Source organism: Chaetura pelagica, unplaced genomic scaffold (genome assembly GCF_000747805.2).
Source record: "Chaetura pelagica isolate M959 unplaced genomic scaffold, ChaPel_1.0 scaffold31, whole genome shotgun sequence".
Taxonomy (NCBI): Eukaryota; Metazoa; Chordata; class Aves; order Apodiformes; family Apodidae; genus Chaetura; species Chaetura pelagica.
In genome coordinates this window covers 1,528,705-1,555,768 of record NW_009952481.1, presented here as the reverse complement: position 1 = coordinate 1,555,768, position 27,064 = coordinate 1,528,705, and the positions used below count along the sequence as shown (strand labels likewise).

Below are 27,064 nucleotides of genomic sequence, written 5' to 3'. Positions count from 1 at the left end.
AATCTTGGAGATGGGGTGGGGTTTTCAGGGAAAATACCACTGCCAATTTGCCTTTTTATTCTACTCTTTCCATTCCCAGCAGAGAGCCAATAAAAGATCTTCATCCTTGTACTGGCTGTGCAGCCACTCTCACCACCAGAGGACCTGCCTAGTCCTGTGGGAAAGGAGTCTCTATCTTTCAAACTCAAAGTTATCTGAAGTTGATCTCTAAATTGGGTTATTTTTAAGGAAATCTTTCATTTCCAGATTAAAATCATATTAAAAATAATACCAAATGCTGTTGACCCCTGTTTGTATCTCAGAGGGGAATTATTTTAACCTCAAGTGAGGGAATATTTGGACAGGATTACAGCATGTATGATGCCAGAAATTAACATGGAAGTGATGAGACAGTCAAGGAAGAAAAAGCTGTGTGATACCACCAATGGAGAGGGAGAAAAAAAGCAGGAATTAGCAACATAGTAAGAGCACAGTAAATGTATTTAAGCTCTGGAAATCCCAGGACACATGAAATAAGTAAGAGAAACTTGCAAAATGAACAAAAGACTAATATCAATTAAATCACACAAGATATTGTTGTTGTTGTTGTTTTGGGGTTTTTTTGTATGTGAATATTGGTCAGAAAAGTCAACAGCTTTGATATACTTATCTACATTCCTGTGCAACTGGAGTGACTCCATGACAGTCAATGGACCAGCCCTGGTAAGGACATCAGTGGCTTATTTCTGCTAGGACCACTAGGGATAAAGTGGAACTGGATGAGGGATTGATGTTTTTATCTTCCCTGGGGGGATAGGGAAGGAAGTGTTCCTCATCCATCCAATGTGCTGGCAGACAGGAAAAAAAATAATTGGGAATTTGGGACAGTGGGAGGAAACTTGCACCAGTGTCACAGGGCTGGGATTGCTGTCAAAAAGCTTGAGAAGTTGCCCATAGAAGTTCATCCCTTTAGGGAATTAGAGGAGCTCTTTCCAGTCCTCAAAATCCCATTATGTTTTTTGCCATTTCTGCAACTGCAAAACAGAAAGTTTTCCACACTAGTTAGTGATCCTTTCAGGGGAAACTGAACAAAATGCTACAGTTTTGAAGTGAAAAAAACAATGGTGACTGAAGACATCTTGATGCAGACCTTGAGTATTGGTGCTCAGTGCCTGGCTGAGGAAACTTCTTGCTGGCTGCTGCTGTGGCTTGTCTGAAAGCCACTGAGATTAATACTGCTAGAATATATGGTTTGTTTAGCTATTTTTATAGACCCATGAATATACCTGCTGAATAATTTATTGTAACCTTAGTAGTTCAGTCCTGTGATAGAAAATCTTCACTTCAAGATAGTGGGAAAGTTTGCTAGGGTGAGGAGTGCAGGCCTGGCCTCTGCTTTGCCTTTTTTCTTTTCCATTGCAACACAATTAACCTTTTCATTAGAAGAGCTCTGTTCCAAATAAGAAAACTTCTCAATGTGTGTTACTGAACCATTTCAAGCTGTCTCTTGCTTTGGAACAAAACATCTTTGTTCCAGCCATGCATGACATTTGAAGACCTATTTATACAATGTGTCAGCTCCATTTGTTTTCTTCATTCTGATATTTTCCTCTATATTTCTGGTTAGCTATCCAGATTGCAAGGAGTGAGGCTGTTGCTGGTTTCCTCCTGTGCTGTCCCAGACTGGGACACTGGCTGCCTTTGGCCTTTTCCCCTTTTGTGGGCAGAGGTGAAACAATCCAAAATCAAACACAGTTTTGCCTGTTTCATCCGGTCTGCACTGAAACCAGCACTAGCAGACAGACTTGGAATGAAGTGCACAAAGTCTTTACAGGACTTGGTATTACAGAATCATAGAATCATAGAATGGTTAAGGTTGGAAGGGACCTTAAAGATCATCAGGTTCCAACCCCCATGCTATGAGCAGGGACACCTCACACTAGACCAGGCTGCACAAAGCCTCATCTAACCTGGCCTTGAACACCTCCAGGGAAGAGGTATCAACAACCTCCCTGAGCAACCTATTAATGTACCTTACTACCCTCATGGTGAATAATTTCTTCCTGATGTCTAACCTAAATCTCCCCTCTTTTCAGTTTAAAACCATTACCTCTTGTCCTATCACTGCCCTCTCTGGTGAAAAGCCCCTCCCCATCTTTCCTGTAGCCCCTTCAGGTACTGGAAGGTGCTATAAGGTCTTCCTGGAGCCTTCTCTTCTCTAGGCTCAACAGCCTCAACTGTCAACCTGTCTCCATAGCAGAGGTGCTCCACCCTGCTGGCCACCCTTCTTTTGATGCAGCCCAGGATGTGTTTGGCTCTCTGGGCTCCAGCACACACTGGTGGCTCATGTTGAGCTTCTCATCAACTACCACTCCCAAGTCCTTCTCCTCAGGGCTATTCTCCAGCCATTCTCCCCCCTAACCTGTATCTGTGCCTGGGGTTGCACTGACCCAGGTGCAGGACCTGGCGCTTGGCTTTGTTGAACTTCATGAGGTTGGCACTGGCCCCACCTCTCCAGCCTGTCAAGGTCCCTCTGGATGGGTCTCCCTTCCCTCTGGGGTGTCAACCACACCACACAGCTTGGTATCATCAGCAAACCTGCTGAGGACACACTCAATCCCACTGTCCATGTCTCCAACAAAGATGTGGAACTTCCCTGGTCCCAGTACTGACCCCTGAGGGACACCACTCGTCACTTTTCTCCATTTGGACACTGAGCCATTGACCACAACTCTCTGGGTGTGGCCATCTAGCTGCACATTTTCTCTTTATTATCTTTATTTATTACAGTTTTTCTCTTGATGCTCTGCCTCTGGTGACACTGCCTGTTGGATGTACATTGCTGGAATCCCTTTTGCTGAAGGGCCCTCTCTGAGGGCTTAACCTCACTGAATACCACCTCCAGCAAAATACCTGCTTTTTCCTTTTACATTCAGAATTCATCCCAACTCTCTAATCCTTCCTGTCTTGTCTGATAGGGCAATGCTAACTGATGCAACAAAACACAATTTAAAATTAAAAAACCAACAACATCCATTTCAAGATGTTTAGTAGTAAACCTTAACATCTTCCTCATTTTAATATTAAGGAAGTGTAAATAATTACGGGGTTTGGTCCATCCTCTGCCTTTTCAATAACTTATATAATCTGGGACATGTGTTCTCCTTCCAGAAGGGACCCAGGGTAGTGCTGTTCCTGCTATAAAAGCAGCGATGTCTGTCCCAGTGCTCTTGTAACCTAATGATAAATGGAAGTGTAAGTCCTTTTTGAAAGCTTTTACACAACCTGCCAGCTGAAAGTTTCAATCTGCTTTAATGTGTGTAGGATACTGCAAGCCTTACTTTAACCAGAAAACGCAGCTGAAGATGCCAGCCCAGCAGTGGAGAGCCTGAGATAGTGGCAAAACCCCATCTGCTCTCTCCAATATTATCCTCACTGGGAAGGTTGGGGAAGGGAGATGAAACATTTCCACATTAGCAAACTTGTTCCTGCCAGTTATTTTGTGGCACACTCAAAGCCTTTGGTAAGGCCAAGCAAGACTTCAGCACCAACCTTGTGATTCCCCATCTACCTAGGAGGCAGCAGAAGGTTTGGGCTAAAAGATCACAGATTAATCTTCAGAGCACCTCAGTTGTGTTTCATGTAGACACTCCCTCCATCTCTTGGGAAAGCACACGATCTCTGCCAAACGTGAAGCTGAGGGGCATTTTCATGCCCAAGACCTTCTGTGTGCCGTATTTGACCAGTCTGCAATCAGCAGCCTTTGTGCACAGTGGTTGGGCTTCTGCTGCAAGGAGCAGAGGGGGTGGCAGGCCAGAAGGAATGTCCTCAATACCGTGAGCTTCAAAAGCAGTGCTTGTGGGCTTTGCTTTGCATTCGAGCAGCTGGGCTCGCTCAGCTCGACAGCATGGTCTTGCTCAGCACAAATGAAACCAAGGCATCCATATGCTGTACATTAAGACAATGAGTGTTTGATCTGCTCACTGACTCACTGCTCAGATGCTCCCTCTTCCCTGTGTAGCAATGCTGAGGAGTACAGAGCCCGGCATTAAAACCTGTATGTCTGCAGTTTATTGGCTCTGTGATGGGAGCTGCAGTGCTTAACACAAAACAGTTGAGGAAAATGTTGCTGGCCACAGCCACAAAGCCTGCCCTTATCTATTCCATGGAGGTGGTGGAAAAGAAATTTCCTCAAGCTCTATTCTCCTATTTAAAGACAAAGGGAAAAAAGCTGCCAAAGTGGATGGAATTTAGTCCAACTGATATAACACCTGGGTTAGCAAAGCCAAATGCAAAATCTCCCAGTGCAGCAGTGGTGGCCATGCACAGCAAAGGCCACCACAAGGCCACCACAGCCCCACAGAGGCAAGAGACAGCTTGGGTAACACCAGGTTCCAAGCCTGCCATGGGGTTGATTACTATGCCACTGCCTACCATGTGCTTTTGAGTAATTCATTGCAGTGGCGCATGAATGTTATGTTCAGCTAAGAAGCTGCAGACATCTCTGACTCACATTAAAGACACTGGTGAGACAGGAGAGGAAGGCTCCGCGGCGCAGAGGCCTTGGTGGCTCTGGGAGCAGAACAATACTGCAAGTGGTACAGTGGGGAAGAAGCAAAAGCAACAACCAGGCAACAATAGAAATGAGTTTTATTTTGTAAAAAGTTATAAAATGAATATTGTACAAAAATAAAGTCTGTAGAGAACTTTGGTTGATTAACACAAATGACTTGAGACATAAATCGCAGGTGAAGTAAAAAACTCCAGAGAAGCACACTCCTGTCTTTAGTAAGGTCTAAAAAATAATAATAAAAAAAAAATCACAAACTTTACCCTTTTGTATTTTGAACGTGGTGAATTGCTTTGGTCGCAGCCTCTCTTGAGCTGCAGAAGAAATGCTCTGGGAGCAGGGGCAGGCACCCCTCTGGCTGCAGCACCCAGCCAGCCGCCCCGCAGCGCCGCTGACCCTCAGCTCAGCAGGTGTTTGCTGCCCAAGTCACGCTGATGCTGGTGGTGATACCAGCTGCACCAGCCCTGCCCAGCGTGGAGGGTATGGTATCCCCATGGCAGTGCAAGAACGGACCCCATGGCTGGGCTCTGAAGCTGCCCTCCCTCTGCCCAGGAAAGCAGAAGAGGTTGGGGCTGAATTACATTTCATACACCTGGTACATCCTTCTATGCCTGTTCTGGACTCTTTTGACCTCCAGACCCTTCTTCTGTGGTGCCCCGAGGAGCCCAAGGCAAAACGAATACGGACAGACATTGCGTGCACGAGATAAAAGGTCGGACCATCATTTTTTTTGGTTTTCAGAAGGGATTTTTTTTTTCTTCCTGTTGTTTTTGTGGGAGTTGATGCTTCACTGGTTATCAGGCATGTCTAGTGATCTGCACTGCTGCTCCTTTGGGAAAAAAAAAAAGTCTCCAGAATGAGAGCTTGTGTTAGCGATCAGGTACGAACACCTCTGCTGTAACCTCCCTCATCCCAAGGAAACTCAGACTGTTCTGCTGCGTGGGTTCAATCCTGTGACATTTCAGCAAATTAAACAAAACACTTTGGTTATTTAACACAATTGTTTACCTGCAGGCTACATTAAATCCAGGGCTAACTAGTTAGAGGGATTTAACCTCTTCTGTATGGAAATACGGCAGGGAAAGCTTAAATAAATATAACAAGAAATTATAAAGCTAAATGTGATTATTTTCCATTTGTCAATAGTTACATGAGGTCAGTTGGCAAAGAAGTGTGAGAAAAAAAAAGAAGTGGCTACATTTAAAATATGACTAGAATTAGTTTTGCTAACAAATTGCTCATGTTGAGCCAAGTCCTGCAACCCTCACTTGTTTAGAGCTGTTGCTGCTCTTGCACATGTATGACTGCAGTAATTTTCAAAAGTATTACTGAAGAGGAAGAAGGGCTGCAGGCTTCGGCACTACATTTTGTGAACATAATCAGTATTTTGTTTAAAAGAAAAAAAGGTAAAGTAAGTGATTTTTTGCATTCAAGTTAACAATTCCAATTAAAAGCACGGACCGTTGTTCCCAACTTCATTGTCTCTCTGTATCTTCCAAGCACCTTCTACTTTGGCACCTTTGAAAAGAAGCTTTAATAAATAAGGAAAGGAGACTCATTACTGAACTGCAATAAATAACAATAACTTAATCTCAATAAATATCTTCTGTATATTTATGTCTCTGAATGGATGCATTGCATCAAGTAGTCTCTGCTCACTCACAATGACCAAATAGAAATGCAGTTGCGTAGGTGACTTCAGTCCTTTGTAAACCAAAAGAAATGCATTTTGTGTAGGCTGGGTATGTTATTTCTCTTACTATACTAGGAAGAAGTGCTTAAAAACTCAACCTGTTCTCATAGGCAGCTGGGCTTGTTATTTCTCTTACTATACTAGGAAGAAGTGCTTTAAAACTCAACCTGTTCTCATAGGTAGTAGAAGAATGAAATCCTACACTTGTTTTGAAGAAACACAAGATGGAAATAACCAAACTTAACTAGCAAGTGGAACTGTTCTGCTTTGTATCAATATTAGCACTGGAGAACTTGAGCCTAAAAATTTTGATATTTGCCCAATTTCATCTTACTTAAAAGGCTGGTCTTACTATAGCTCAAAAGTTGTCATAAGTGTTTTGGAACTGCCCCTCAATCAGCAGTAGCACAATGTGTCTTTCAATAAAGCCAAGGGCACAGGGGATGAATAAGGTACTCCTAAGCTACTTCTCTCTAAGTTTCATGGCACAGGTGGTATAACGACAGCACAGCACGGTATGGCAAGGCTGTGTTTTTAAGCACGTTCCTCATGGATCTGAATCTCACTGCCAGTGGACGGTGTGAAATGGGTAAGGGAGCACGCAGGCCATCCAGCCATCGGCATCTCCACCTGAGCTTTTATTTACTTTTCCGTAGGATGTCAAAAGCCTCCATCCTCCTACCCCACTTCATGCCCCATCCCCCAGGGTCTCATGACCCCTTGTCCTGCATTCTTGGTCCTCTTTTTCTGTGCTCTGAGCAGAAACATCCCCATGAACTCTGATCCCCATCTTTAGACGCATCCACACCTTTTTGCGGAATGTTTTTTCAGTATGTGGTAAACCAAGTTATCATCCAAAAAGGACAGGTCATCATCAAAGGCTGTGGGTCTGCAACAAGCTTGCCTCACTTTGTCAGTGACCAGTTTTTTCTTTCTGGTTAAGTTTTTTAAAATCTTGTCATAGGTGGTCTCGGCTGCATCACAAGATCCACTGCAGTATCGGAAAATCAGCTCTTCTTTGGTTTCATATCCCAAATCCAAGTCGGTCACATTTAAATGTATTTCTGTTAAGACACATCCCCGATTTTTGCCCTTTTGATTCCTCCTTCCCTTTTTGCTGGAATTCTCTATGTTCATGGCTGCATTTTGCCGGTTCCTCTCCCGCCTAGAAAAAATTGGAGTGTGTTTATCCGGTGACCTCCTCAATCTTCTAATGGTGGCTTGAATAAAGTCCACTACCTCATCAAACTGATCTGGATAATCCTCTGGCATATTAGCTGTTTGGGAAAGAAAGAAAGAAAAGGCTTTGTCACATGTCACTTCTCATTAAGTTTGTCCATTTGGTGCTCAGAAATGTCAGACACACGCAAGATGCTCTACCCATCACTCCAGAGCACGTGCCCAGGACCCTCAGAAATGTGGGAGAATTTGCAACAGTTTAGATCATCATGGAAACTCATTTGGGGAAAAATAAATGAGATATGTATGTATCACTGTAAGTGTCTGCTGATGCTTAGCAGCACTCCAGCACATCTTTCCATATTGAGTGAGCCCTTTAAAAATCAAGAGAAGGAAAAGCATGTAATTATATTCGTATTAGTCAAAGGGGGGATGAAGCCAGCCTAGAGAGGTGAGGCTGCTCCCAGCAAAGCAGCAAAAGGATGAAGTCTCTTTAAAGCAATTTAGTGATTAAAATTGTTAATGACTGTCAGCAGTGGTTAGTATTGCCAAAGCCACCTATTGATAAGGTTTCTGGGCAGGACAGAAGGAGGAGTTTGCTGGAGTACCAGGCTGAGCTGTTATTCCTGGCTGAATGCCTGCTTTTTCACTCCTTTGAGGGGATAATTATTATCAGAGCTTTTGAGAAATTTGTCATGGAAGCATTTTGCATCATAAAATGCTGATTTGACTCAGCAGAAATAGGTCAGAACAGAAGCATTATGTTAATTTTTCAAGGGATATGCTATTAATGCATCTTCTTTTTATGAAAATAAAATATCTATTTAATTTTTCACTTTATACATACTCTACCTGTGATAAATTATTCAAGTAAATTAAAAGTTGAAGTCAATAAAATGTTTTGATACTAGCAGGATGAACGTCTTAAAGGAGGATGAAGCTGAACCGTGTTCTGAAATGTTCTCAGATTTCAGCTTTCAGCATGATATGGGGAAAAAAAAATTGCATTTTGAAATTCGTAAACTTCTCATGGGCTAAATCCCTTCATATGTCTGCTTAAGTGAATGCAGTGATTTAATGGAGGGCCAGGCTGTCAGGAGCTGAAGTGTATGTTCCCTTATGTTGTATTATTAATTATTGTCTCTTAAACATGTAAACTACACCGCAGTATTAAGGTGTTTGGGTTTTTTTGTCATCCATTTTTTCTGCACCAAAATAATCAAGACTTGAAGACTCACTTCCATTGTGGTAAGACCTAAGAGGATGCTTCATGTAAGTAACTCCTAAGTGCCCACCTAACAGATCATTGTGACACACCCAGCCCTCCATGTATGTGAGGCTCCATCTCCAGAAGGACCCCTACAAATATCCCAGGAAATGCAAACACTAGGAAAGGTGATACCCAATGTGGTGACCACCTGACGAGAGGCTGGTACCTCCACTAAGCCATGAAGGCTCTCATCTGGTCAGGTGCCAAGATGGGAGCAGCTCCTTAGGCAAAGGCTCAGCACCACATTTCCCTGTTGAGCACTGTAACAGACAGAAGCCCTGATGAGAGACCAGGCAGCACAAGTACCCAGACCACATGTGCTGGCATGGACTCTGTTTAAGAGGACAGAGGAAGACACGAGGCTGCCTCATGAAGGTGCACCTTCATATTCGCAATAGAAACAGAAATTACAAAGGAGATGGGGGCAGCAGGATCTTAACTTTGTAACTGCAAAAAGCTGCTGAAACACAGTGCATCTGCATGTAAGGAAGAGAACGGACCTCTCCCTAAAGCAGTCATGTCCTAGAGGCCCCCCTCCGTGACAAAACAGTGATGGATCAGAAGTACATGGCATTTTCATTGACCACTCAAGCAAAACAGTATAGCCTGAAAAAAGAATAATGAAGGCAGGCAATCTTCACTGAATTGTGGACTCACAGAATGTTTTAGGTTGGAAAAGACTTTAAGGATCATATAGTTTCAATCCCTCTGCATGGGCAGGGACACATCCTACTAGATGAGGCTGCTCAAAGTCCCATTCAACCCGTCTTTGTGCGTTTCCAGGGGTCACGGGGTTTCTACACCTCTCTGGGCAACCTGTGCCAGTGTCTCTCCACCTTTAAACCCTTACCCTTAGAATTTTCTCCTGATGTCTAAATCTCCCCTCTTTCAGTTTCAAGACATTATTCTCATCCTATCACTCCATGCCCTCATAAAAAGCCCCTCCCCAGTTTTCCTGTAGCCCCTTCAGGTACTGGAAGGTGCTCTAAGGTCTCCCCAGAGTCTTCTCTTCTCCAGACTGAACAGCCCCAACTCTCTCAGCATGTCTTCATAGCAGACGTGCTCCAGGCCTTTTGATCATCTTTGTGGTGCTCCTCTAGAATCGTGCCAGCAGCTCCATGTCCTCCCGTGTTGGGAGCCCCAGAACTGGACACAGTGCTCCAGGTGGTGTCTGATGAGAGCAGAGGGGGAGAATCACCTCCCTTGACCTGGTTCTTGATGCAGCCCAGGACACAGTGGTTTTCTGGGCTGCAAAAGCACATTGCTGGCCCATGTTAAGCTTCTTATCAACCAACATGTCCAAGTCCTTCTTTTCAGGCTGCTTTCAATCCATTTGCCACCCAACCTGTAATTGTGCTTGGCATTGCCCCAACCCAGGTGCAGGACCTTACACTTGGCCTTGTTGAACTTCATCAGGTTGGCATGGGTCCACCACTCCAGCCTGTTAATGTCACTCTGGATGGCCTCCCTTGCCTCTAGTGTGTTGACCTCACCACACATTTTGGTGTCATCAGCAAACTTGCTGAGGGTGCACTCGGTCCCACTGCCCATGTCACCAACAAAGATGCTAAACAGCCCTGGTTCCAATACTGACTCCTTAGGAACACCACTCGTCACCTGCCTCCATTTGAACATTGAACTGTTGACCACAACTCTTGGAGTGCAACATCCAGCCAATTCCTAATCCACTGAGTGGTCTACCCATCAAATCCTTATCTTTCCAATACAGAGACCAGGATATCATTCAGGACAGTGTCAAATGTTTTGTACAAGTCCAGGTAGATGATTTCAGTTGCTCTCCCCTTGTCCACCAATGCTGTTACCTCATTGTAAAAGGCAGCCAAATTTGTAAGGCATGATTTTTCCTTGCTGAAACCATATTGGTCGCAAACATCCTTCTCCACCTTAGTAGCCTTAGTAGAGGCTGGTGGTTGGTTGCCATCAACCACCTCCATACGCCTTAGCAGAGCCTTCATGAAGATCTGCTCCATGATCTTGCCTGGCACAGAGGTAAGACTGGCCTGTAGTCCCCTGGGTCTTCCTTTTTTCCCTTTTTGAAAATGGAAAATTTTCCATTTTCAGTCAGTGTGAACTTCACTGGACTGCCATGACTTCTCAAATATGATGGAAAGTGGTTTTTTAACTTAATCCACCAGTTCCCTCAGGAACCACAGATGTATCTTATCAGGTCCCATGGACTTGGACACTTTCAGGTTCTTTAGATGGTCTCAAATCTGCTCTTCTTCCTTCTTGTACCTTCACATAATGGAAGTGGTACATGGGAAATGGGATCATGTAAACTGTAGAGTTTGGGACTGGGAAAAATGTATTACACTTTATTTTACAGATACCTATGCTAAAGGCAACAGTCTCACAGAGCAGTGACTGTCTAAAGACATGAAGGAGGGATGGCTGCCATCTACACAGGTATATGGGACCTGAGCAAGGCAGGACCCCGCACCAAGTCCTGTATTCCTGTGATACCAATGGTAAGTGCACCCTTCTTGCACTCTGTCAACACCTCCACAGCAGGTACCAAAACACCCAATACAAGCCATATCTACTGGAGGGGGATTGCTTGGATATCTGTGTCCACTGGATGGACCACACAGCTCTGTTGCAGGACAGGCTGGTTTGCCTACACCACACGAATACTGCCCTACTGAGAAAGACCCAGGTCAAGGCAATGAGCGGGCTACATTCCTTAAAAACAAGAAAGGGTAGACACCTTGCTAGACTAAGCCAAGCAAGATGACCCATGTGGAGCTGGCATAGTCCCCATTGCTAAAGTACAACCTTGGCCCTGACACAAATGCAGATGAAGGGGTTTGGCAGGAGGCACTGTTGCTGTGGAACTGGCTGGTTTCTAGGTTTGTTGCACAGGAAACTAGGTTTCTTAGCTTACAACCCACTAAGAGAAGGATGTGGCAATGACTAGATGTCTCTAGCTGTGCCATTCTCCACTCTCACCTTCAAACTACCCCTCTCATACTACTCTGACTACCTGAGCCCACACCTCTGTCATGTACTCCTAGCCCAAGTCTCACAGCAACAGCATGGGGCATAAGACACTGGCTATGGAGAGTGAAATACAATTGTCCGGGAAGCATGGTGGGGTTTAACAAAATTCATGCCATGGTCATCCACTAGGAAGGGGACAGAAGATTGTTACTGGGAAACCCAACCTATATGTAGAGATTCTTGTCTGCAGCCCTCAGCCTCACACTTATCCCAAGCCTGGTGTGCTGCTGGCACAGCAAGAGGAGGTAAGTGTCCCTGACCTAAGAAGAGAGAAAAAACCTGGGGTTTACCTGGAGATAACAACCTGTCAAGGCACATAATCTTCAAGTTGCTTACAATTCACATGCAAAAATACCATCTACCCCTGCAACAGTGCTGTATGCAGGAGCTGACTTTGGTTAAATAACAATCAGTAACAGGATTCAAGCAGTGTCCTGCCTGAGCCAATCCAAGCATGGCCTGGAGTGTAAAGGACCACGTTGTGGACTGTGTCCCTGGTCAGGGCCTACAGTGACCTCTACCCCAGTTCATGTATGATCACTACCCCAGCTGCACCAAGGGAGGTCATGTTGCTGGGAGCCTTCTGCACTTCCAGTGGCCTGTCTCATTTGGGTGGAGGAAACGAACCACAGAAGAGCCCTGAGCGTTGCTGCTAATGCAGGCATGGGGTGCCAGCACTGCAGAAGGTGGAAGCAGTTGGGCAAAAAATAGATCAGGCAGTCAAGCCAACAGTGTTTTCAACTAGAGAAGCCAAATCTACACATATGGACTTGCAGCAACCTGAAGATGGGATAACTGGCATCATGACTGATCCTGCTGATCTCACTGGGGCTCTAACACAAGCCATGCAAGAAGTGCTCCACGCTGTCACCTGGGATGAGGTACGCATGGCCAGTATGTCCAGTGGAGCTGGGGACCCCTGCTCAGCTCAGCCCCTGTTGCAACATCAAGCCACTTGGGAGACTCACGGGGAGGGATGGCAGCCAATTTTCTGCCTCCAAGGTGGACTTCCCCTTCAGCCCAGGGGAAGTGGAAAATACCCTAAGCAGATATCCAAATCTGTCAAGAGGACTCCTGCAGCAACCTTCAGTATTTGGAGACTATATCACACAGGAGGATATACAAGGTATGTGGGTGATATTAGGGAACTGGTGGGAACAGTGGAGACAGAGCCTCCCTCAGGAAGATGTCCTGGACCTACTGATCCTGCTGAGTGCCTGCTCACCAACAATCTCACATGCTGTCACACCATGTAACACAATGGCAACTGCATTACTAGGCAGTGAAAGTGGCTTGAAAGTGGCTACAAGCAACAACACCCCCTGCCTTTGGAGCCCCAAACTAATTGTGATCAATGCAACAATACTTTTGGGCAGGTTCCAACTAGACTGACAATGTACTCCAAGTTTGCCTCCATAGTTGAGCACTGTTAGAGGAACACCTCTAGTTCCCACAATCAGCTGTTCTCTTGCTGGAATACTGAGAACAACAAATATACAACTCCACAAAGTTTCAGCACACAGTGGGTGGCATGGGCCTGTGCTCTCAGTACTGGAGCCAGCACAGCTGGAGCCAGCAACCACTGAGCCCTGAATCCAAGCAAGGGGGCTCATACCAATCAGATGTGGCTTGGTGCCAATTTTCTGCTGCTTAGCAAGGCATAGTCATCAGCATGATTCCAAATCACCACTAGGAGTGGCTCCCAGGCATTTGAAGGAAACCTTGACAGCCAGGAGTCAAGTAAGAGTTGACTTAGCAGATTATGCCAAGGTGCCAGTCATGACCCAGCAGGGATATTCTGCTGCAACAATTATGTGTGCAAAGCTTAGGAGCTCAAACCAAAATGCTCTGAAACAGAACCCTGGGCAACCAAATGGAAATGCCAGCACTAACACAAGGCATGATGAGTTGATACAAGGTGTTAGAGCTAAGTGCTAAGAAAGCTACCACTAGACATCATACATGAATAAGCAATAACCACTGACCAAGGAATAAAACCTGTAAAAGGCTAACAGACAGAAGGGAAGGTGGAGAAGACTGACAGCAGGACCACCACGTCCTGATGGGCACTTGGTAGACATGCTCCAGGAATATTGAGACCTCTCTGCACCACAGCCACCATGTGCCAAGCACTTGCTTGATTTCTGCACTAAGTGCTTCTGGGGAAAAAAAAAAGGTGATGGTGATAAGCTGAACTGTATGGCCAGGGAACAGCACTGGACTCGGAGGGGCTGCCACGGCATTGAGTGCTAATTTGTAACCTGAATAAAACCCCTTGATTGATGGTACTTAGTTACATGTCTCCAACGTTGTTTAGAAAATGTCTATCATTTCAGAATGAAGGTCAACAGCCCTGCAGCTTTGCTTCTTTAATACTCCATGGACTGCACTGATGTGACAGTGAAGCAGACGGAGCTTTGCATGGGGATTTCACACTCCTGGGAAAGGCACATCTTACTATCCCTTCCTGCAGCATGCACAGTTCTCATGTGTGTATGTGTGTGTTGTATTTACACATACACAGACACAAATATATCTAGTTATACACACACATTTTTTTTCAAAACAAACTAGTTTACTGACAACATTTGCCTTCTGGTGGAAAAGCTGAGAGAACAAACACATGACAGATGCCTGTCACACTGTACAAAGCGCCAGCAGATACTCAGATACTATGGCAATAGAAGCAGTAAAGATCTCTGAGTAGTAGTGTCTGATCCCAGTCTCCAGGGTGTGGAGGATGTAGAATTTTACAATGGAAATCCATCTAGGATAGAACAGGATGGGATGGCATGGGATGAGGTTAGGACAGGATAGGATAGCCCACTACAGCATGTGCTCAATATAGGTTAGCAAAGGATGATTTACACATTTGATGCACCTCAAAGCAGGTGTTTCCAAGGGAAAGGACCACATGTCCTGGAAACGTAAAATCCTCCCTCAGGGAACACGAAGCTTCTGTGGATCTTGTTCACAGGATGGGAAAAAGGTCAAAGACCCCAGCAGTGACTGGCTGAGTCCCACCACTTAAGCTATGGTGCTCCAAACACCTGCAAGACTTGTGCAAAGTCAGGATGTTGCTTTTGGGACTTCTGTCACATTTCTGAAAACTGCTTCCTGGCTGTCCAACTCCCTGGGGAAATCCCTTGAAGGAGTTTGTGTGTGGGCATGTGCAGGTGTTGGTGGTGTGCCTCTGTCTAGCACCCCAGCAGCAGGAGCAGGGAGCAGGCAGTGGTGTCTGTGGGAGCTGCGACCAGCACCCGTGTCCTGCTCCTGCTCTTCTCACTCTCCTGCTTCTTTTAGTACCACGCCAAGGTCCTGACCATCCAGGTAGGAACAGGCAGAGCCGTTTCCTCAGGGGGCAACCGCAGCATGAAGCTGCTTTCGTAGCACTGAAATATCAAGACAGGAATACGCATGGCAGCCCATTTGCCAGTCTGCTTCTGGGCACCTTCTCTGTCTCCCATGTCCAGCTGAACCAGGGTTCTTGATCTGCTGGGAGTTTCTCATGTGAAGAAAAAATGAATTAAAAATAAAAGAAGGAAAGAATGAAGCATCACAGGATTGGTGCATATGGGAAGAAGAGTGACCAGGCACAGCTGGAGAACAACAAATGCTCAGAACTCCAGGAGTCAAACAAAAAGAGAAGAAATTAAACCAATTAAAACTGCTAATTAAAAAACCCGGTAATATTTTTATCTTGTTCTTGCTGTTTGCAAGCTGTTTGCTTGCTTTCTGAACCTTTAGGGCACACTCAGATCATAGTTTTGACCCAACTTTGTGGGTTAGGAACGTCTCTGTTGAACACAAACTGAAATTCTCGCCTTACTGAAGCTCTCTGGAACCTGAAGCTTTGATCTGCCCACCCCCAAGCAGAGACCCAGTCCTCTGGGCACTGCAAGAGCTGGCAGAGTGTACAGTCACAGGTTCCTGCAGCCAAACACCCGTGGTGCTCCCCACCAGCCTCTGCAGAAAGCCACCTTGGAGCTCTGCTTTGGGCATGCATAGAAATAAGCCTTCTGCTGGGCATGTTACCCCTGCAAACCCCCCTGGGCCTGCCTTTGCTTTTCCAATTAATTATACACACTGCATGCCAGCAGGACCGGGATCTGATGCCTATACCTTTTACAAGAATAAATTATACAGTGTTCAGATAGATTACTACATAATACAGTTCTAAAAGAATATCCAAACCAGACTCACCACATTTTCAAGAAAACAAGTCTCCATTAATGAAAAATGGACCATTTATTTCTCTCTGTTCAAATGTGATCACAATTACATTTTGTAAACTATTCCTTTGATTTCACTGGCAACAGATTTATTTTAAAGCCAAATATTCCCTGCAATGGCAGTAACCCAGCACGGTAGACCAAGAAACTCTCAGTTTGTACCTGACCACAAATTGATTTCAGTGGGAACAGATGGATCTTCAGCTTCTGAGAAAAAAAAATCCAGTTACTCATTTTGATGCCTGGCTACAGAGTTAAAAGGCTAACTACAGTTTCTTCTGACCATCCTGTCTATTATGGTTTACAAGAAAATTTTAAATGCTATTAATTGCAAAATAATAATTGATGTAAGTGGGTTTTTGTGGGTGTGTTGTTTGTTGCGTTGTTTTTTTTTTTCCTCATAAAACTTACTTTATAGAATAGTTTTCCATACTGATCTTGGGAAAATGTAATCACATCACTGCAATGTCATTTGGCATTTTGCATTATCCTGACTTAAACTGCTGTAACAGAAGTCATATAAGGTATTCCAAAACTGAGATTCTCTCTAAAATGAGAATTTTGTTTTACACTACAGCTTTTAGGCATGCATGTGTAAAGCATACAGCTACTACATCAAAACATCAGGCAAAATATTTAATAAAATTGTGAGGATATTTCACTTAAGCAATGTCCTTTTGATTAGTTAAGTTCAAACAACAGCATTCAGACTTTGGTTTAAAGTACAAATTCAAAGTCTAGGGGGGTTAATCCACCTTATTGTAATGGTAAGCAGTGTTTACAAAATTCAGATCCAGAACTGTGTTTTGATAATTTTTTTCAAATACAGTTCTGGTATTTTAATCTGGGCCTTTCATAATTAAAATATTTTAATTTCTTTCCTTTCCTGGTGTCCTGGTTTGAGCCAGGATGAAGCCAACACCTGGTTATTTTTTAAGTTTCCAAACTTAAAACTTCCCAAATGCCAAAATTATACTCTCGAAGATATTTCTTAGATTATTTGCTAGCAGGAAACAGATACCTGAGGATATATAATTTATTTTATTGAAAATGAAATATTTTTCATGAAAAAAAAGCCTGTAACACAGGCATTAAAGCAAAGGAAGGTGTTAAAAATAGTTAGGCTGAAAGGTTTTAAGGATTTAAACAATTAAAATATCACCGCTCTGAGGCATGGCTTTGCTTTCATGAAAATCCACAGGTCTGAGTGAAATGGAAACCAGTCAGCTGTGTCCATTAGGAAATAGAAGATCAAAGACAGCAGGGTCAGCTCATCTTTAAATGATTCATAAAGTTCTCACTCCCTGCCTCGCCAGCTTCCAGGACATGCTGTGTCCTCCCCTCTGATGCAGGGAGCCTTTAGAAATAGAGCCTCTCAGCAGTGTCACTTGTCTCTCATCAAGGTAAAGCACTAAGGATTACTCCAGGGCCACTCACATCAGTCAGGTATGAGAGGGCAGCACTGAAAAAAGGCACAGGGTTAACCTTCCTGGTGCACTTGCTCCTGATGGAGCAGCCAAGTTTTGTGTTTGTAGATCACTTGCTAACCCTGCTGCTTCCCATGTGTTGGTCATATGGCCAAATCTGTGGAGTACTTTCTATTTATTTTCACACTGCCATGCTTTGTGTTGCCTCCTCTTGAAGCCTTTGTCCACTTCTTGCAGGTATGAAATGCTGTTTCCCACCAGGAGAAAAAAGGGAGAAACAACAGGACTATCATAATTGCTGCTAGCTGGGAGAATGGAATCGTAGAATCATAGAAGGGGTTGGGTTGGAAGGGACATCAAAGATCAGCTAGGGGTTTTCCACCCAAGTGAACTTCAAAATCTGTTATCAAAGATGTTTACTTCAACAGGTTGAGTCTGACACTCATGAACTGTACTTTCAGTGCTGCTGCACTTATCTCACACTGCTTGAAGTGCAAGAAGCACTGCCTGCCAAAATGTCTCCAGCTGCAATTCAATTCTCTGTCTTTATGTTCTATTTACTACTTTCTAATACAAAAACACCTGGGCTTACTACTGCAATCAAACCAGTCTGGAGAAATATTGTGGAGATCCTACCGTAGGTTTAGTATTTATATCAGAATTATTGCTGAGCGAAAGTATGAAGGATTATAGAATCACAGAATCCTAAAATGGTTTGGGTTGGAAAGGACCTTAAAGATGGTTCCAACCCCCCTGGATGGGCAGGGACATCTCCCACAACATGAGGGTGCTCAAAACTGCATCCAACCTGTCCTTGAACACTTCCAGGGATGGGGCATCTGCAACTTCTCTGGATAACCTCTTCTGGTGTCCCACTACCCTCACAGTAAATAATTTCTTCCAAGAATTTCGTCCAAGCAAAAGCTATCATTTAGTTTAAAGCCATTACCCTTTGTCCTATCACTGCATGCCCTAATAATAAGCCCACCTCCAGCTTTCTTGTAGACTCCTTCAGGTATTGGATGGCTGCTATAAGATGTGTACCCTGAGAGCAGGTGGAAACAGCAAGGTCAGATGAACTGGATGAAGAAAAAGAAGCTGCTTTGCAAGCTGACCTGTCCACAGGAGTTTATTCTTTTTCACTCAGTCCTTGTGCGAAGGGAAAAAAGCAGTGTCTCATCCAGCAGTCAAGCAGCAAAGAATAGCAGAAAGATGTGGTCCTGCCTCTCATTCAGAGCTTTGAAACCCCATTCTGAGGCACTCAGGAGCAGAGAGCTCTTCTGCAGTTTCTCTTCAGATGTTGCGACAGCTCCTGCAGCAGCTGCCTGGAGCCTATCTGCACTAGGGCCTTACTGTACAAGGCTGTGTGGGTACTCAAGCACCCGTCGAACAGTCTCGCATCTGAAAAAGTTAAGGTGTAAAGAGTGTAAAAGGGGGAAAAAAATGACAAACAAATGACAGTGCCCTGGCTGGAACCAGTGGTGGAGCAGGAGTTAAACCTGGACAAGGCACATACCTCCCTGTTGTCTCCTCACCAAGGCTTGTACCCCTCCAAATAATAAAATCATAAAATGTTTGGGGTTGGAAGGATCCTTTAAAGGTCATCTAAGATGATTGCAGCCCCCCCTGTGTTGTGCAAGGACATTTTTTACTATATCAAGTTGCTCAGAGCCTTGTTAAGCTTGACCTTGCATGTTTGCAGGGATGGGGCCTCCAAGAATTCTGTGGGCAACCCATCCCAGTGCTTCATCGTCCTCATAGTAAAGAGCTTCTTCTTGACACCCAATCTAAATCTGCTCCAGTTTAAGATCACTGTCCCTCAACCTATTGCAACACCCTTGTAAGCAGTGCCTCCACAACTTCCCTGTCCAGCTCTCCAGTAAAGCCTGGAAACCTTAATATTTGGTTCTGCCCCAACACTGAGAGCCTTGAGTGAGTATGCATGAGAGGGACCTGAAACCTGTGACCTCTGTTAGCAAGACTGCATGCAGACAAGCTTACAGGTACCGTGCTGAGATATTAATGAAGAAAATACAGTGGGTAATAAACCCTTTAGCATTCTGGGTGCAGAAGTGATCCAGCTCAGCCCTCACATGACATCAGTAATATCTCATATCAGCCACTCAGCCCTACTTTTGCACCAGCTCAAGGAAAGGGAACAGCATTCCTAAATAAATAACAGCAACTATTCCCAGCCTGCCTGTCCTCTTACATTGCATCTCCTGTTGGGCTTTAGGGGTGTTCCCAAGGATCAAGTACATGCAGCAAAGCAGAAGGATGGAACCCTATCCCATTCTCTTCCCCTGTGCCAGTAAATCATGTAAGTTTTAATATGCAGTTTGGAATTTGTTATTATGATAATTGTTCCCTGACTCTGGGACAAGTGCTACATGCTCTGCTGCCGGAGGTGTCACACTGGATGTGGGACGACGGCCTGGTGTGTGCTCAGAAGAGTGAGCTTCTTCCTAGCCCAGTCAGAAATTTCCTGAGTAACAGCTGGATTTCCCAAAGAAATCCTACAGGGTTGGGATGGGACTGGAGGTAGTCCAGATGTCTGTATGTAGCTTGTTAGTTAAAGGGGATACCACCAGTTGGCCTGCCACCTGAGATGTTTCAGCATATGGCTGCTGTAACACTGCCTGGCACCAGTGCAGGAAAACAAGTACTTTGATTTCAGTGTTTGCTTCCTCTGAATACTATTCCTGTTCAATAATCACTAAAGCATTTGCACAAGTTCCACCGACTTTAGCAAAACCTATCTGCAGGTTTCAGTTTAAATGCTGTGCCAATACATACAGCCTAAATACCTGCTAAGTCATAAAACATGATTTTATTCCTGCAAAAGAATACTGATATTCGAAATGCCTCACATAATTATTTTTCTATTCTTCATCTTAAAACTAGACATATTCTAATATATATTTTGTGTTACAATGCTTTGTTTGTACCTGTCTCAAAAATCTTGTTGATTGTTTTCTTTCTTCTCTTTGTAATCAGGACTGGATTTCCAAGAATAATGGAAATCCTTCCCTTGGTTCTCCTTACCAGTTATTACTTGATCAGAAACTACAGCAGGTTTTGTCAAAAAATGACCATCCTGCAGTGTCAACCACTCTACCAGCACTAACATGGCCACGGCCTACTTAGATGTCTGAGGATCCTAAACGTGCTTGTGCTGCAATATTTAGTATTCCTCGTTTATTAGTTGTCATTAACTTACTACCTCAGAAGTATGAGAATCCACAGTAAGTGCCGTTGTGTGTGGCATCTGGCCTGTGTACTACAAGTTGATAGTATGCCTGGGGGATAAGAATTGGATATTTGCATTAGAAGTCCATCCCTGATCACCTGCAGTTGTGAGGGACAGGACTCAATGACCCCAGTGGCTTCTCTGGGCCCCTGTAACTTGAAGTCTTTTAAACCTACTTTATGCCATCCTGATCAGGAACAGTATAATTTACAAAGCCATTACAACCTATCAATCTGAAGATCCTCTTTTCATGGACAAATAATGCCTCCCCCCATCAATCTATCAATAGTTACTACACAGCTGAATTCTTCAGACTTTGAAGAAGGGTTTTGCAGCTTGTCATCTGCAAACCCTGGACATGAGGATTTCTAAAATTTACTGAATAGGCCTATGAAAGATGAACAAGAAAAGCACGTTTGGATATGTCACCCAGCAACTCACACCTGCAAAACATGTTAAAAGATTCACACTTCCGCTGGGAAATTTTTGAGGTCCCTACATTGAAAAGCAACTAAGACAAAAAATTTTAAACATAGGATAAGTCTAACATCTACTGATGTCTTCACTCCTGTGGCAAATGACAGGACTTGGGGAAATGTCAGGAAGCTGAACCAAGAGAGGTTTAGGTTGGATATCAGGAAAAGGCTTTTCACACAGAGGGCAGTCGAGCACTGGAACAAGCTCCCCAGGGAAGTGGTTCCAGCACCACACCTGCCTGAGTTCAAGAAGCCTTTGGATGATGCTCTCAGGCACAGGGTGTGATTCTTGGGGTGCCATACACAGGGACAGGAGTTGGACTCAATGATCCTGATGGGTACCTTCCAACTCAGTATATTCTATGATTCTATGAAAATGAGAATAAAACCACATTCTCTTGCATTTCAGTCCTTTCCTCCTTAAGCCCCAGAACACCCTTCACAGGACTCTACTTGGTATTTATACCTGAGACGGTGCAGAAGCCAACTTATAGGGCTACATGCATCTGGATTTAACCAGATATGACCTGTTCTTTCTTTTTCTGGAATTTTGCCCATGAATGGGCAAACTTGAATGCTTGAGATTTCTAAATGCTTAGATAACTTGGGCGTGCCCATGCAGACAAACTTTGCTATATATATGTATATATGTGCTGGCCCTGGGTCACAGGCATGCGCAGTCTGACACTGGCTGGATGCACTGGCTGTACTGGATGCACACACGGATCAAATGACACATTGTGGCACCTGCTCGGTGTGGCAGATGATACCTCTCCAACGCACTGGATTTTCTGTGCATGGGCAGGTTATCTCTGTGGCTTCTGGGCACCTTAGATGAAAGCGCATATGCCACACCGTGGGTGTGTGGTGCAGGAAAGCCTGGACAGAAACATGAGAGCTCTGGTTTGTAACACTGAATGTGGCTAATACTGCAAGGAAGAAAATACATTCAGTTTTAAGTTTAAGTTAATACTGTTTCTGCCTTAAAAGACCCACGATAACACTGTTCTAGATAGTTTCCACATTAGTTGATAACGTTGCAGCTAAATGCAGTAACTTAACATTAAACACCCCTTGGCAGCGGTATGAAGAATTTTTAAAGGAGGTGTAACACACACATACCACGGTGTGTTACTGCATAACAAACATACCAAAGGAGCTCCAAAAACAAACTACCACACAGTGACCATAGGGCAACTCAGACATTATAATGCAAAAAAACAACCTTCCCCATGAGAAAAAGCCTGTTAGGAGATTTTTTTATTTAATTCCACATGCTTGCCACTAGTTCTTACTAAAGATGCTCACTTGATCAAGGGACTGTGTATCATACCCTGGCTCTTAGGATGCTCTGGTCCTCAGATACATGTTGATTATGGCCATACAGCAGCAGGCAGTTACAAAATGTATTCACTGGGAACTGCATGTAAGTCAAACCAAGTGTTTGGCTGCCTCTGTGCCATCATGCTTCTGAACCTGCTGACTTCATATTTAGTTTATAATAGTTTGTTTTACATTTGTTCTGTTTGCAGTTGCTATTTAAGCTAACTGTATCTTTTCCTTGGCAGGCTGTAGCATGAGGGAAACAAGGAAAAGGTTTCCTAGCCTTACAAACTCTGCAGCTACTCTTCTTTGTGCAAAATAAGCTATCCCATGAACACTGATGCCTAAAACACCTGTGAACACTGGATTTATCTCAAAGGCAGTGCATTTATGGAGGCTTCTCTTACTTCAGCCTCCAAGTCCACTAAAAAATGCAGAAGACTGAAACTGCCAACACCCTCTGCCATCTCTGATTACTGCCCTGAAAAGCAAAGGTCAGCACATTACACCTGATCAGCCCAGGAGGTTAGAACCTTCCTTGTAGGCTGGAACAAGGGAAGGTTTTGAACCAATCTAAAAAGAGATGGGGTAACATCAGGTGACCTCAGACTACTCTGCAGAGATAGAAATCCCACCAAATAAGAACATAAAAAGTTGTTGAGAGCCTGGAAAAATGGACCTGTGCTCCAGCAAGGTGTTTGGTAAGCCCTTAGGAGCAGGACTTGATCTCACAACCCTTCCAAGCCCTGTTGCAAAAGGTGTACGGGGGACCCAATCTCCCTGGAGCAAGAGCAATGCACACCTTGGAGCACAACTGCTACTCCCCACCCAGCCTGCCCAGAGATTGCTTTTGGGGGACCAGTGCATCATTATTTTAACCATCCAGCACTCAGCCCTCTTTACTGTCCACACACTGCTCCGCCCAGATAAGCCAAAACGGGCAACAATGATGGTGCTCCCACCGCTCTGTGAGCTGCCTCCTGCAAACACCCTCAGCGAAGTGGCTGCCCAGCAGCATCCAGAGATACTAATACACCGCAGCCCCACCAGCAGATGAGCTGGGGAGCTGCAAGAACGCTTGCATGCTCACAGCACACTGCCCTCTGCTTGTAAGAGAAACCTTGCAGAGGAAAAGTCTAATGGCATAGACATCACTGCTCCTGTGTACACCACTTTTTTGCCTTTCATGCATTCAACGGTGAACACCATGAAATCGTAAGTGGAGAGAAACAAATATGTCGAAGACACTGATGGTGGTGACTTGAACAAAGTGTTGCTCTGGTGGGAAGACAGCGATGTGTCCAGATGGTATCAGGGGCTCTGTTTGCAGACTGCTCTCCAGACAACACACACTTTTAAACCAACTAAAAATGGTGTAAAAGTGGATTAAAGTATTTCATTGCCTTCTTAGAGCTGCTTTTCTCCAGGTTTCCCCTGACTCATCCAACTTGGCAACGTAGTAGAGAGAAGAGTCTTTGGCTTTCAGGCACGGGTGCTGTGTAAACCACTGCTGCGCAAGGACGACAGGAACTCCCTGGGTTTTCCCCAGTTTCTGCTGTCAAGAACAGCACTGCTTACTACTTTCTTGCAGCCAGGCCCTCCTACTGGTGGTCAGCAGGGTTAAAGAGATTGACACCGAAGTATCAGCACTTTCTTGAATGACTATCCCAGGCAATAACCTGTAACCCATCCCTTCTTGCAAAGCCTGTCTGTACCCTGCAAACAAAGCTAATTGGAAAAGGCTGTCTATTGATACTACCAGAGTGCAGATAAAACACAGGTTGTCTTTCTTCCCACTTCTTGTTTACCCAACTCATAGGGATCAGACAAGATGACTACTGCTGCCTTTGCACTTGAACTGTTGTGGAGAAACAATCATATCAGAAGTTTCAAGATAAAAGCAGGCATCAGACAAACACTATCACCCTGGAAAGATGAAGTATTAATGCTCTCCCACCCTGCAGCTTCTGCCACAGCTGCAGACTGGTGCAGCTTGACCCCTAATGCTCTTCTTGCCACTGGCACTGCAGCAAGCAAACTGATCACTGCCCTTTGTAGGACCTATTCTGCCATGCAGGTTGCCCTGGTGAAGAAGATCACGTGATGGCCCTGAAGCCCTGGCAGGCTGGAGCCCTGGGAGGAAGCACTTCTGGCCGACCTCCCTATGTGAAGGGGCTGAAAGGACATTGGGGACTGCTGGTCTGTGAGCAGCAAGAGCCTGGGCTGGGACACGTGGAGGTGGCGACTTAGGCAAGATTCCAGCAGGGGGAAAACACAAACAAGAAAAGGAAAGAGAGAAGACTAAATGGGGAATGACATGGGTGTATCTGTGGAAGAGGTGATGGGTGCTGGAGAGGGGATGAAAAGGGAGTCATGGCACATGATTCCCTGCTTGGTGCCTCCATGCTGTGTCAGCCCTGCTGCTCCCAGAGAAACCAGAGCGGGGCTGCCCATGGCTGGAGCTGTGGCAGGCACAGGGCAAGGACATGCCTCCCGATAAGGAGATAAAAATGAATCCCTGTGACTGGATACTGTCTGCATCCTGCAATGAGCTAAACAGAGAGGGCTGAGCAAGGGCAAATGAAGCAACAACCAAGCTGAGCTTGTGCCTTTGCTAAGTGAACATCTCCACATTTCATTTGAGTATTTTGCCACTTCTTATGGAGTCATATTAACTTTCACTTTAAGAAGCCACCAGAGTTAGCATAACACTCACGCACCACTGTGAAAATCCTGTATCTGCTATTGTAGGAGACCTATTATTAGCAAGGTATTATTATTATCTGTCATTTGGATTGTAAGCTGTCTTACTGTGAGCTGGTTCATGTGGATTTCTCTGCATCAAGCTCCTAAATCTGCCACCACTCCCCTTCTCCACATTTCCACGTGGACATACTGATTTCATTATCAGGGTCCATGAAGAATTTAATGAAACTATGGAGCACTGCAGGATGTGTACAGTGCCTCCCACCATGGAGCTCAAACTCCATCAGGACTTTTGCCCATTACACAGTGTGAATAACTGGATTGGCAAGGTTGAGCAGGGAAAGGAGCTGGAAGAGTTGGGAGAGGAGTGCCTGAATTGTGAGGTCCTCTTCTCCACTCCTGTGCATACGATTAACTTTCCCATCTCTCCAGATTTTTTAACTCAAGTGACCTCAAGACTGCCAGGAAGACAAAGCTGGGGGGTGGCAGGGGGAAGCAGCGGCATTGCCCTGCAATTGCCAACTGCAAACTTTGGAGGATGGCTTGGTTTGGAGCTGCTGGAGCCAGACCAGAACCACTGACCTTGGCTGGGGGAGAAGTGGGGGCAGGAAGTGGTAGTAGGGTGGGTCCTTTCTTCACCCTGACACCTAAGCAAAGGGGAGCGGGTTTAGCAAAACAGACAGCAGTGGCTACAAAGGCGAATGTTTCTTACAGTCACTGTGCACAGCATAGGGAGGCAGCAGGCTGATGGGGGAGAGATCGTCTTCAGGCCCCTCTACCACTGAAGGGGGCCCCTTGAGAGGCGTCTTACCGGTGGGCAGGGGCGAGGTGGAGACCGTGTTGAGCAGCACCACGCAGACAGCCACAACATCCCATAACTTCATCTTAGATCTCCTGCCAACACGGGCCCCTAGCAGAGAAGAGAGGCAGGGTTAGCCCCCGCTGCTGTGCTCCCCTAGTCCCATCCCCTCCCTGTCTGCACCGAGACAAAGCTGGGCAGTTTTGCACCCCAGAAAAGTCTGCCCACCCTGGACGGGACCGAAGACAGAGAGGAGGAATCAACCTGCACCCAGTTCAGCCCCCTACTCCCATCACCTTCCAGGGAGGTAGGCTCTTCCCAGCCAGAGCTGTGGGAGAGGAAGGCGCAGGATGGCCTCCAGCTCCTCTACACCCAGATGAGCTTCTTTGAGGGATGCAGGCAGGCAGGTCCCAGGAGCCTGCTCCCCAGAATGTGGGGGTGTGACCAAGTCCCTGCGCTGGCAGGCAGGTCACCTTGTGCATGTCCTCCCCAGCAACCGGGTGGAGCCAGAGCACCTGTCCCTGGGATGGGCAAGGGCGGATCAGGCTGATCTGGGGTGCAGGGCAGTGCAGATTTGTGGTGCTAAAGGTAAACCTTCCTTTTGTCCTTTCTTTTTCTTCTCTCCTCTTCCCTGTTTCGTTTTCCCTTTCCCTTTCCTATTTTTTTTCTCTTTTCCTCTTTCCCAGTCCTCTCTTTCTTTTTGTTCTTTCATTTTGCTCTTTCTCTCCTCTTTGATCTCCGCTTCACTTGCCACCTTTCCTTTCCCTAGCTTCTTCATTTTTCCCTTCTCTTCCCCTTTCCCTTTCCCCTCGTTTTACATTTCCTTTTAGCTTCCCCGTTCTTTTCCCCCGTTACTTTTGCCTTTCCTAGTTTCCATTTCGCTTCCATTTTCCTCTCCTTTCCCTTTCCCTTCTCTTTTTCCCCTTTCTTTTTCCCCCTCTCCTTCTCTTCGTTGCTCTCCCTTGCTTCTTTCTCCTCCTCTGCTTTTCCTGTTCCTCTTCCTCGTTTCCTTTCCCCTTCCATCCCTCTCCTCTCTCGCTTTCCCTTTCGTCTCCTTTTTCCTTCTCCGCGGTCGCCCCGCCCGCACTCAGCCAAGCACCCCACGCCCGCCGCCCGGGGATGACAAGTTGCCCCCAGCC

At 45.3% G+C, this 27,064-nt stretch overlaps 1 protein-coding gene across 2 annotated transcripts; it reads right to left on the bottom strand.

Moving 5' to 3' along the window:
- Positions 1 to 7,034: 7,034 nt before the first annotated feature.
- On the bottom strand, positions 7,035 to 26,010 carry GDNF (glial cell derived neurotrophic factor). 2 transcript variants are annotated; one of them, XM_010008718.1, is made up of 2 exons: positions 25,839 to 26,010; positions 7,035 to 7,519 (listed from the first exon to the last, which is right to left on the bottom strand). In XM_010008718.1, the coding sequence occupies exons 1-2, from the start codon at positions 26,008 to 26,010 to the stop codon at positions 7,035 to 7,037; spliced, it is 657 nt and encodes a 218-aa protein (XP_010007020.1). The 2 variants fall into 2 exon arrangements, with proteins under 2 accessions (XP_010007020.1, XP_010007021.1); XM_010008719.1 differs by having other exon boundaries at positions 25,938 to 26,010.
- Between the last annotated feature and the right edge of the window lie 1,054 nt (positions 26,011 to 27,064).